A 12,968-nucleotide genomic window follows, 5' to 3' on the forward strand; every position below is an offset into this window, starting at 1 on the left:
GGAGGAATGAAATTTGGCATCTTTGTTAAGATACTTTTTGCTTACAGCTCTCTATGAAAGCAGCAAATCACTAGACCATCTCTAATTTCAGAATGCTTTTGATTAACTTTGTTTTTATTTTAAATCTCAGTGTTTAAACTCGGTCGTTTGAAAAGTAACATCCAGTTGCAGATTATGGCTCATCGATTTTCCAAAGAAGAATTAGATGAACAGTTTGAAGAGTTTCTGAAAGAGGTATGTCTCAGAGCAAGGTCACATCCCTTTTCTCTGTTAAAATGCAGGGGGAAAATTGAGTATGGAATAATATGAAATGGAAGGTGCAGCTGTGCTTTTGTCACATAATTCACATAGCTGTCTTATGTGTGGATCTTTGCAAGGTATTAACTTCGTTGCCAAACTTAATTCATACTAATTTGCTGGATTGAAACCCAGAGAACAGTTTTGTGATTCAGTAAATATTTTGTCACTGCCAGGTTGTGTCTTCAGAAAAAGCCCTTTCTTCTTTGTTTTTGTTTCAGTTTAATTGTGGGTTGTTTAGTAGCAGAAGCTTCGAAGTGATATATAATTGAAAATGAGATAAAAAACCTTTCCTGTGTGTAAGCACAAGCAGTGTTTTAAGAAATTACTGATTTGTCTGTGCAATACCCAATTTCGCTGAATTCTATTTAAAAATTCTTATATTAATCCTAACAAAATGAAGTGTGTCATAGTGATTAGAAAACTTTAATTTTATTCCTGTTGTTCCTCATGGTGCTTCCTGATTCTGAGTAGAGGCAAAATCATGCAAGCCTGTGGCTCGTGACTGAAGGTGACAGCGGACTGGGTCAGAATGTCCTAACTTGATACTTTTTTTCACTGCATAGAGACCTGTAATTTCAGAATTTGCCCTCCAGTCCCGCAAGCACACAGTGTGGTAACCCTGAGATAGGAGCACTGCACACATAAGGCCTTTACTCCAGGCTGGTAACTTCATATAAGTGTAGCTAATGATGGCAGAGATTATTCGTGGCATCTCTGTTACGTGAAATATACTCTTAAAGGTTTTTGGATGTAGAGGTTGTGCTATGATTTAACTACTTGTAGGTGCTAAATTCCATGAAAACTACACTTTGTATAGTGTAGTAAAGATCTGCAGAAACCTGAGAGTTCTTTTTCAAGAAGATTATGGCTTTCCCAGGTAGGTCTGTAACTCTGTGCTCACCATACAGCTTGTGAGGTGTTTTTACAGATACACACTACATGCAGCTTTACTCAGCGATATCAAATTAAGATCATAGGAAACCTAAATGCCATCTGAAAATTAAGATTCACAACAAACGTAGAGGTAGATTTTAGCCTTTAATTTGATGATGTAACATTCTGGAATTCACTTAAATTATTAATGTTAGTAAGAATAGAAAAAAAGGCTCTGCACTTCTGCCAAAAGTCCTTTGCTTACTGTTGTTATGAAGGGAGTTGCTCAGGGGGAGAGAAAGGTTTATTAATTTTGTGCGTGTGACAAAACTCTGCATATGATTGATTCTAGTAATTTGTTTTAATTTTTTTTTTATCCTTTCAAACTTGAACTGCCAATACTGTACTGCCAATCCAGTCATTTAAAAATAGGCATTGCTTTAAGTTTTGCCAGCTAGATACAGACCCAAACAATGATATTATCTGCTGTTACTTTATAGGCATGCATCTCCTGTTACGTCCTCCCCTTTGCTTCTATTCTTTATAAAAAGTGTGCAGCCTTTTGATGTTAGAGAATGTTTTAATCTTTAATGTTAAAGATGAGAAACCAGTGTGCTCCACTGTTTGAAATTGCTGTGTGGGTGATATTTGTGTTGAGTATAATGACGGGGTAGGGGGGAATAAAATAAACTGGTTTTAGTTGTTTGAGGAAGACTTAATGCTGTTTAAGGAAATCTTTCAGAGAAGGAATGGAGCAGAATGTTTTTGCCTCTTAAATAACACATAATTAGTGAAACTGCCTTTGTTTGGGGGGAGGATTCTATGTATGTTTGTGATTAAAACCTTTAACGTGAAAAAAAACAAGACTGTAAATACAGTTGGATGATGCAGGTCTAATATGAGGATTAAACTAAAGTCTTTTGGCTTAGGCACTGAACTTAGAAAGCTGTCAGGTGTCCCTGCCCATGCAGGGGCTTTGGAACTAGATCTTTAAGGTCCCTTTCAACCCAAACCATTCAATGATATCGATCTTGTACTTCTGGCCAATTATCCCTTACCCCATAAGGAAGAAAAAAAATCTAAATTTCACAGTTGAGACAACTGACATGTTGGGAGAAATGCAGTAGTATTGTTGTGTCAGCATTTCTTTCCCAGCTAGTGCAACTTTACTTTCTGAAGTTGACAAGATGGCATGGATGACATAGAAAGTTTCCAGAACTTGAGAACAACCTGTGGGAGTTTCAGTTTCTTTAGTTATAATTCTACTCTAAGGTGTACAAGCATCAACAAGATGCTGCTTGCAGAGTAGAGGTTACTGTTAGTCATAAAAGAAACAGCAAGAGATAACAGAGCTTGCATCAATCTAGCAGGAGACAGTCTGACCTTTGGGGACAGTGGCACTAACACTTGTGTTGGGAGTAATGTAAAGAAGTTTATAGGACTTTTATGAAGAGTGTAAAGTTGTTTTGTTCTATGCCACTGAGTCAATGTAAAGAAATTGCAATACATCCTGTTGTCCAGAAGTCTCGTAATTTATTCAAATTGTTTATTAAAGTGCAAGGCTCAGATCACTTAAATTGTCTTTCTGAGACTGTATGACAGGCATTTAGTTTTCTCAAGTGAAACTGTAAGCTTTAAAGATGTTATTGGTCGGAGATATTAACAACAATAGTTTGTTTTGTTTTGTTTTTTTTCTTAAATGGAAGTTCTGGATAATAGGCATTTCATTTATGCATGTTCTTCTTAAGTCTGTATAAGTTGAAGTGTTAGATACATAGTAAAGATAGGCTTTTGTGGTAGTGCTTTTTGTGCAATGGGAATCAAGCAGTGGACTGCAGAGGATTGTTTTAATAGAACATCCTCTCGTGTTTTACATATTAAGTACCCACAATCCTGTTGCCTCTACAGTTCTGTTTATGTTACTGCATTTTGTTATTCATGACTATTACCAAAGGGAAGCTTTTGAAATTGTCCCATATGGTGCATTTCACATGTGAATTCTGTGTTTCTTAAGCTTTATGGCTTTTGCTAGCTCTATTAACTCTGTTAAGATACTTTAGAACAATTAGCTTTAACAATTATGGCTAAAAAATTAGATAAAAATAAAAAGTATGCCAGTCCCCTTAAAGCCATGTTTACTGAGTTGAAGCACAAAGGATACATAACACCTAAGGTTGCAGTGCATTAGCTTAATTAATGTATTTCCTTGTTCAATGTTGGAACAGCTAGTTGTGGCTGTGACCAAGAAGAGCTTTTTTAATGGAAAGGAACAGAGTTTGATTAAAATAAAAAGCAAAAAAAAGGTGTATCACTTCAAAAAAACAGTTCCTGTTACTCTTCAGCAACTGAAATCCATAGCATTTCATGTTTACATGCTTACACCCTTTTTTTCCTCCACTGATTTAAGCCATCAGTCAAAATTGGCATGGATGAGTAACACATATAAAAGCTTAACACACAAAGATGGATACGAATGGCTCTGGCATTTCTGTTCATTTCCATGAACACAAAGTATAAAATTAACTTCTGAAATCTGACTTGCTGGGAGGTAGAATGATGTTTGTGAAAGCTTATTTTTAGAATATTAATAATATTGTTCATGTACAAAAGAAGGCCACGGCTAAACTGTTGCTGCTCTAACTCATCCTTAAGGAGGTAGTTAGGATTTTGGTTTTTACATGTTGTAACTAACCAAAACAGAGCTGATTATGCAGTTCATTTAAAAATATTCTCTAGTAAGCAATTAAGTTTTAACATGGCTAAACTTTGGCAGTGAGGTTATTATAATATGCAGTATTATGCCACATGAATATGGTTATTGTCTGTTACTCAACTTTGTCATGCATATACAAAAAAGGCAGGCAGTGGGGAGTACAGAGGCATCTGAACTCAGAAGTCTAGAATTGAATGGCTGAAAGACAGTAGAACAATGTGAAAATGTAAAAGCTGTCTTTAATCTTGTATGCAATTCACTCAGTCTCTTTCAGATGATTCACTTGGAAATTCAAAGAAAAAACCGAGCATTCTTGAGACATTGGGACAGCCCAGGAAAAAAGAAACAAAGAAAAAGGATTCAGTGCCATGGTGGATGTCTGAGGAAGATGTGGATGATGGTGGTAAATAATGTAGATTTGCAATTTTTTGACCACAGGGGGTCAGGCGAGTTCTTTCTCATACTTCATATGGGCCTGGATTCAGATTAAGTTACTCCCACGCAAGTGCTTTAGAACATTACAGCACAAGTTTGTAAAGTATAAAACTCAAATGCAGTTGTATTTTTAAAAAGGAATTGTATTCAGGCTGTAAGCAAGCTTTCTGCTGCTTTTTCTTACAAGTAATGAAAACTTGTAAACACCTTATAAATAGTAAGATGATTAGAAAATGTAACTTGCAAATTCTGCTGAAGAATTTGTAGGTGTGTTTTGTAACCAACCTGTTCCTTACACTTTCTATAGATTACTGTTTCCAGACTGAAGAGAAAAAAAGACTATTTTGTGTAATTTTAAGCTAATTGCAATGTTTGTAATAGGTTGGGGAAGCACAGAAAAACTTTCAGCAGCAGTTGATTCAGAGATGTATGTCTGTCCGTATGCTCAATATTTCCCTTGCCAGGAACCATGGCTCAAGGGGAAAAGGGCTGTGTTGACATGATTGCTAGTTCAGCATTGACTTAGTCACATAGTTCTGGAAGAACATATATTATTGTTTGCAAGCTTTCCACCTCTAGTTTTGCATTTCTTCATTGTTTAGTTACTGGCTGGTAAAGCCTATGAGTATTTAATTTCCACAGGGTGAGTGGCTCTTGTTCCTGTAGTAACTGGTTTCTTATTTTCATGATTCATATAACTCGTAACTGGAGCTTAACAGAAAATTCCAGCAATTGGTTTTTTATATGACAGGGTTAAGATACCACTGGTAGTCTGCAGTTTGAAGCATAAATGTCCTGTCAGTGTTGTCATAGTTAGGAGTCAAATCTTAGTCACCAGTTGTGTCATTTAGGCATAACCCTAATAGGTGGTGGCTGGACTGCTTATCTGTTTCTGGCCTTTTAAGATATTGCTGGGAAACTCAGATGGATACAAGTGATTTCATATCAGGCAGCGCAACTACCTACGAGGTAGTTATTAGATATTATGATACCTGCTTATAGTATTTCCTTACAGCTTCCTGAACAGTGGAAAGACAGAATGTTCTTGCTGGGCAAAGGGTGAGAATTAAGGGGTTAGCATGACCTCATTTTTCTACATACTATCAAAGAAAATTTTCAGGTGACTTTAGAAGGTCAGCATTCTTCTGTGTTTTTTCTGAGATGCTTGAGGCAACCCCTAAAGTGGCCTGATATTTCTCATACTACTTAATCCAAAAAACACTGGAATAGGTACTTAAAAGGCAAGGTGATTACAAATTTTAGAGAACAGTGCTTGCATGGCTTTGGTGCAATGCAAAGCAGAATCGGAAGAAATACTGTGATTACATCAAGTTGTTCTTATCCAAACCAATTTCATTTTTAAAATTAAGAATACTTTTATCAACTGTGTAGTTTAACTAGAGGTAAATATTAGAACTGAAACATGCTTGATCTGCAGTTTATTGATGTATAGAATCAAAAGAGACTTCTGAAACTTTTTAAGGTCTCTCTTAAAAAGAGTTTTATATCCTTTAGGAGGAAAATGTTTAGAAGGTGAGCCTGCGCAGTTTTGCCAGTATGGAATCAATTTACTTGAAAAAGAAGCTAGCATGTTCATATTCAGACTCTTGATGAGGGGGTAGATTTTTTTCAGAGGGAGTTGACAGTGATCTGTGTGTACTGCTTTTTGAATCAGGTCCAACATGTCTTGGCAGTTGGACATCATAAAAGTGAGAATACAAGAATGTGGGGCAAATATGCTAGATCCATGAATTGAATTCTTCCTTGAGCACCATGTTGCCAGCCAGATTATTAGTTTTATTTCAGCTACACCTCTGTCACCACTCTGCTTAGGATTCCGTGCTTGTGGGATGTGTGCTGGAAGCCATATTCCACTTAAAATGTAATACTTCAATCAGAAGGCATCTACGTTTTACTAGAGAGCTTTCCTAATTCTGTCTTGGCAAGAAGAGGATAGCTTTGTGATATGAAGCAGAGCTCCTGGTTGTATCACACCATGAGCAAAGGGCTTTGCTTGTCACACTGGACACTCAGAAATGGTAGCAGTTGTATTAACATACACTGTGTTAGATGAAGTACCATGTAGCACAGAAGCAATCTGATGAATGCCATTCTGCTCACTGAAGTCACACTTAGTAATAAGCCAATTACCCTAGAGTTCAAAGAGAGCCATTTGCAGAGGGCAACTTGGCCACTTTCAGTATAAACTGAGTTTTCCACTGCAGCTGCAGAAGTAGCTTAACTTCTATATGTAACTGAGAATGAGGAATCTCACATAAAGGGGTATTTATGCCCCTGTGTACATGCTGCAAACTATGCTATGATTTTAGTGTGGACAGGCTTCTAGGACTGATCCTTTTCCCTCTGTGTGTCTCTTTCATTGTCTTGCATGCTGCCAAGTACTTTGTCAAATACAATTTTGCTAGGTCTCATGTTCTTCAGCAGGTGTATGTTGTGTGCATGTGTGAGCATGGGCTCAGAAGTATTAATAATGCACAGCAGTGTAAGTTACTGCACAGCATGATTTAAAAGGTGATGGTTTAGATTTCTAGCTTTTTGTAAGGTTACTAAATGTGCCCTGAAGGGCAAAATAATTGTTGTGGGAAAAAAAAATAGTATTTTTGCAATTATGGCAAATAAGGAAATAAGCTGAATTTAGTTTCTAAAAAGTGTAATGTTGTTAGTCTTTGAAATTTTGCGGAGATCCCTGTGTATCCTTCTAGACTTGACCCTCCACATTGGTTGGAGACAGGACTTAACTGTCAGGTAATTGAACTGTTATTTCTAAAGTGAATCAAAGTTATGTAAATGTATAAATGTTACCTCCACCCACAGTGTGGCACTGCATTACAAGTATGTGTTCCACCTGTATGAGTTGGTGTGTTTGACTGACACTGTCTAGAGATACTGCTATGTTAATAGAGTACAAAGTCTGGCTAATTAGTTTGAGTAATGTGCTGAGCTGGTACATTTTTTCCAGATTGAGATTTCCATTTTGGGTTAACTTCAAGATCTGTATCATGCTTTCTTGAAAGACACAAACACAGATGACTGGAAGACAAAATGTATGCTATACATTTAATTGTCTGTTTTTTCTAAGGCATCTTGTTGCAGAAGTGCCAGGAAATAAGCAGAGATTTAAACTAATAGCCTGTATTCACTTGGGTTTGTAGGTTAATAATAAACAGTGCAGACTATTTCTGTTCATGTGGCTGGGAAGTATAAAGTACATTTTAAAATAACTTGTTATTCCAGGCACACTTTGGCTCTGTTCTTCAGCTTTAAACTGAAATGTCCAAATTATTATTCAGGATACTGTCTTCCATATTTGACAGCTTAAAGACCTACATCTAACTAATGTCCTTTCAACTTGCTTTTGTCATTTTAATGATAAAAAGAAATTGGATAATAAGAATTCTTGTCCTGTTTTGCTTGCCTGTCTGTTCCTGCTGTTTGAATTACTTTTCAAGATTTTCAAACAAGATTTGTTAAACTGGGAAAAGAGAAGAAAATGATGGAAAGCCAAGCTGAAATTGTGGAAAACTGTGAACAAAAGAGTCCCCATTCAGATTCCCAGTCTGGTATTTGGCTAAATATGTTTTGTTAAATTTATTCAGTAGAAGCCTTGTATTACTAGTGCTTGTCCTATAGAAAATATATTGCAAATTGTCAGTTTGACCATAGTATTTTTATTGGACACAAGCTGCCACTTACTTCATTTGTTATTTCCAGAAGAAAATAATAACTATGTGACCTTTTTGCTCAGTTGTGTTTACATCATATATCACTACCTATAGTGATGTAGTAGGACAAAAAGTATGGTATTGCATGGAAGCCAGAAATATTAATATTCACTGTTCTGTTTATTTAATTTCAAAGACTACAGTCAGATAAACATTATATTGATATGATTATTTTCTCTATGCTGGGAGCCCAGTAGGCTGCTCTATGCATGCTTCCCCTGGAATGGAAACAGTACAGTTGGTGTAATAATGACAAACTTAATTGTTTAATCTGCAGAATTAACTAACTTCAGATTCAGGCTTTTATATGGAGTCACCTTTTATCTTATCTGAAGAGAAACTCCAAAGAATGCTTAAGAGATAAATAATTGATCCATTAGATACTTCTGCATAAATGACAATAGCAGTGAATTTGTGTGGACTAGTTTAAATGTGGCTTTGGTGTTAAATTCAAGCAGATCAATAATATTTTGGAGAGCCATAACAAAGAAATATTTGGCACTTGGTCTTTAGATCATGTTGGTGATCTACTTTGTACCCTGTAGGACATTTCCCTATATTTGCTTTCTAGAGCATTTGTGCTGCCCTGTTTTCATAACCCTCATTTGCATAGAATAGCTATAAAGCATCTCGATCTGGGAGAGAAACATTAAAACCATATCTATTTAATTAGGCTTAGTATTTGAAATATAAGCAATAAGAGGACTTCGGTGTTTTTTTCAAATTAGTGTTTTAAAATACACCAGATGGCAAACTGTCAACACTTTCAGTTTCCCAGTAAATGTGACAGAATATAAATCTAGAGAAGTGATGTCTCACTGCTGGCCTTGAACATCAGCTGAGGGCATAAAGGACCTGTGCAGTGTTGTAAGGATGGATTTCATAGAGTTTCTCTTTTTGCACTGCACCTGCCATTCAGTTACCAGCTTCATTTACTCATCTTGGATGTTTCTGTGCTGTGTTAGCTTCTGGTCACGCATCCCCATAGTCCTTTTTCTGGACAGCAGAACTATTTGGCCTGATGCCCCAGACTGCTCGTACTCTCTCTTGTGTCAGGGTAAATTCAAAAGACCTGGAACTAAGTTTTCTCTCAATTAGCCAATTTAGAAGCCCACTTCACCCTAACAATTTGAACAAGAAGTCCAATGCAGTGCATCTGGCTAGCCTAGGATATATAAATTGCAGAATGTGACTGTCATCTAGGTATCACGAGAGAGCACAGCTTTCTGCATAGGTACTGTTGTCTAAACTTAATTCTATTAATGTGAATGGAAGGCATTTGGTTGGTTTTGTTGCTAAGCAAGTCCTCTCAAGGGTTTGAGCAAATAACAAGCAGTTCCTGTACCTAACAGTGGCAAAGGCAGTAGTAATTCACAATGATGTACCTGTATTTTTCCACTTTTCTTTGAACCAATCTAGATGCTTTCTTTCAAAACTTGTAGCACAAAACTTATTTTATTATTGAAGTAGATTTACTAGTTTTCTTTGTTTTCAAATAATATATTGAGCTCCTAGAACAGTGTATTTGAATGCAAGGTATACATGAAGCAAGAAGGAATTTTGTCTTTTTTAAAAATGAAAGTTTTCTTCTCAGAAGTTATTAACATTAACTTTTTAGTTATAGCTAGAAAATTACAGCTAATTCAATCTACAAGAAACTGAACTGCATTTTTTTTTCAGAACTGTTAATTTGAATTCTCACATCTTTCTTTTCTCTTTATTCCCTGTCCATTATGTATAAAAACTTTAAAAATGTTTGTGTACACTTAAAAGTAGTTCCCCCTGAACCTTCTTCCAGCGCATCTCGCAGCAAGGCTTTGTCTAAATTCAAAATGTTGGAAAAATTTCATAAGGACAAGAAAGATTTGTACTTAAACAAAGAAGAAGGAAGCCTCACTTCTGACAGTCCAGACAATTCTGAGGGTAACAAATTCACTGTCTTTTATATTATATTAAAAAGGTAAAATGCTTCAATTCTGACAGTGTTGGTCAGACTACGGAAAAGAGAATGTACTTTGTAAATAGATGTTTGTCAACTGTAGGTTCCAGTCCTTTGTGGTTCTCTTTTTAAACTTTTATCTGCAAGTGTAGTGGCTAGAAATACTTCTCTGAGAAATTCTGGTTCTTATGTTAATTAATTTCAGGTAAGAGGACTTAAAAAGAATCCTGTATATCATTAGACTTACAAAATATTGCAGTAAAGATATGGATAATGAAATATTTGGAGTTCAAGAAAACTGCTGCTTCAATAAGTTTTTATGAAAAGTAACAAATACCATCCCTCTCCCAACCAATAAATCCCTCTGGCAAGCCCCACAGAAATCAGTAGGACTGTTCAAATAACAAAAAAACACAGTGGAAAGAGACTTTGGAATATTTTTTCCAAGTTTAATTAGTTTCTCGGAGTTCAGGTTGTGTAGGGCAGGTAAAAAAATACAGTCTTGCCTTCATTAGCAATAGTAGTATCCCCTGTAATCGAGTGTGTGTCTGGGAATTGGGGATGGCTGAGTTGCAGAACTCCATGGCTACAAAACAGTATTTAATTTTCAGATTATTATAGGAGGTGCCTTTTAAGAAAAGGTGTAGTCTGGTTTGAATGGGCAAAATACTGAAAACAAGTATTAGCTAGCTTACATAAATCCCACAAAGCCTTCAAAATCAATGTAAATCTGTTCAGAAAGTTCATTGAGTTTGAGATTATTTAAATAAAACAACCTAGGAACTAGGAACAACTAGGATTTTTTTTTTCTCTAAAATTTTGTTAAGTGTTCTAGTTGTCTTTTTACTGAAGTATATTGATATCTCCTTTCTTGCAAATCCTACATGGGAGGGCAGTGACAGTTTGTCTTTGATTCTGCTGACATATTCGCATTGAAAAAACAGGGTGTTGGAGGGCTGGTGAGATTATGGGCCAATCTGAAGATCTTCAAAAAACTTGTGATCCAGCTGCAGGTTCCTGTTTACTGTTTTGATAACTAAAACAGATTGCCATCTGGGTAAATTAAATTACTGCATTTAGCTACCAGAGAGATGGACTACTGATACTTTTTCACTTCTGTTCAGCACTTTGACCTTTCCATTTACACTTTTGTAATAGCAAAATAGTTTTATTTGGGCATTAACTTCGTGTTCCTGTGGAGCTTGACCTTTAGTCAATGTCTCTGACATGTATTTGTTGTGTGCAAGGCAAGCCAGTCAGAGCTCTATATCAAGAACAGAGCTGAAGTTAGATACAGGAATGTGGAAAACGTTTCCAAGACATAGAATCTTACACATTTAGCCTCCCAGTAAAATGTGCAAGGGGACTTTTCATTGAAGTAAAAATAAACCAAAACTGTTCTACTTGATAGGGAGGCACTTTTCATCAGAACGCATGTTCTAAGGACTGCCCAGTAGGGAAGGAAAAGGTTTTCAGCCTCTTACTCTCCCCACACTGGGTTCATTTTCAGTACTGAAGGGAGAGGACTCTCCATTGTCATAAAGACAAGTGTGGCATTTCTTGAAAGGGTCTTGGTTGGACCTGGGTAGAGGACAGAGTAACAGCCCCGAGTTGAAGCACTTCATCATCCAGTGGAAGACTGGTTTAGTGTTCTTAACCTGAAGAATTACTGTTGTACACATCTGCTGCATTCTCCTGCCAGCAGGAAATGAGCTGTCATCAGTGTCTTCACCCCTCTTAGTATGTTCAGTACAAGGACACAGCTACGGCCTAAACAGTTTGGCCATACAGAACAAAAAATTCCAAGTTTATTTTACCAACTTGAGGTTCATGTTGGAAAAGATGAACCTGGTTTCTGTTCCCTTCTGTTAGGACTGTTAAATCATTTCATATGTCATTGGACAAAATAAATAAGCAGCTTTTCTGCTAGCCTTTCTTCTAGAAGAACCTCTAGAGAATTTAAGTAGAACTGTATGTGTTTGGGGCAGGCAGAAGGGACTTGCTACTGTTTTTTAACTAGTAATGTACTGCAATATTTAGCTTTTAGTTTTCCGTAAGGAAGTTGCTAAGGCAGCAGTCTGTCTGAGAGTAGAATTTGCACATGAAATTGGTAAGGTGATGTTGAACCCTCATAACAATTAAATTACAGTCAGGAGAGTCAACTGTATGTTGTAGTTGCAAAATGTACAGAGTGGAACAACTGTGTGTTCATCAGTGACGTTTAAGAACCTTTGGTTACTATTTTTTTCCCTAAAGCACTTGATTTGCAACAAATAAAAAGGAGCTGCTGGGCTAGTGGGTCTGTGGATAGGAGATCAAATAAAACAAAGAAATGTTGATTTCTGTACAGAGTTTGTGTGTGTGATTGTCCTCCATAAGTAATGTAAGTGAATTTTTGCACTTGTTATATTTGCCCCATGCTAAACTATATAGGTTTTGATGCAAATATCACAAATGGGAAAAGAAATGTACATAATAGACTAATTAAACAAGATTTACCTATCATAATAGAAACTGAAGTTAGATCAATGTGATTGGTGGGACTGGGTATCTTTGTAGTTGCAGCATGATCTTAAAAGTGGTGGATCTGGAAGATTACTTTTATTCATTTTCATTTCACATGACTGTCATCACTTCAGACTGAAGTTGTCATACAAATCGCTTTTAGGTGATAGTGAAGAATATTGCAACTTTTTTCCTAGGAATGCTTGAAGCCAGTGGAAGGTTTGTCAAAATGCAGGATGCTGCGCAGCTCATGGGGGAAGCAGATGAGAGCATGCATGTGGAAAAGATGCAGCTTGAGACAAGTGATGGGGTTAATGTCTCCTTAAGTATAGACAGCCTGGAGAAAAATGGTGAGAACTGAAAGTGCAGCCACTTCATGAAGTTAGCTAGATCTAAATAAACTATTACTACAAATTTCTTCACTTCTATCAGCTGCCTCTTGTGAGCTGAAGGCTCCTAG

The 12,968-nt window shown here is 36.5% G+C and overlaps 1 protein-coding gene across 5 annotated transcripts in view; it reads left to right on the forward strand.

Moving 5' to 3' along the window:
* CEP162 (centrosomal protein 162) overlaps positions 1-12,968 on the forward strand; it is a 45,674-nt gene that overhangs the window by 1,447 nt on the left and 31,259 nt on the right. For 2 of the 5 annotated variants that reach the window (XM_051614765.1, XM_051614766.1), the window contains 5 exons: positions 131-234; positions 4,151-4,289; positions 7,792-7,902; positions 9,838-9,987; positions 12,706-12,858. In XM_051614765.1, coding sequence (XP_051470725.1) covers positions 175-234; positions 4,151-4,289; positions 7,792-7,902; positions 9,838-9,987; positions 12,706-12,858 — 613 coding nt within the window. In that variant the 5' untranslated portion in view covers positions 131-174. The remainder of the gene's footprint in view (positions 1-130; positions 235-4,150; positions 4,290-7,791; positions 7,903-9,837; positions 9,988-12,705; positions 12,859-12,968) is intronic. The other 3 variants (XM_051614767.1, XM_051614768.1, XM_051614769.1) reach the window with 3 other exon arrangements.

This window comes from Apus apus, chromosome 3 (assembly GCF_020740795.1).
Source record: "Apus apus isolate bApuApu2 chromosome 3, bApuApu2.pri.cur, whole genome shotgun sequence".
Classification (NCBI taxonomy): domain Eukaryota; kingdom Metazoa; phylum Chordata; class Aves; order Apodiformes; family Apodidae; genus Apus; species Apus apus.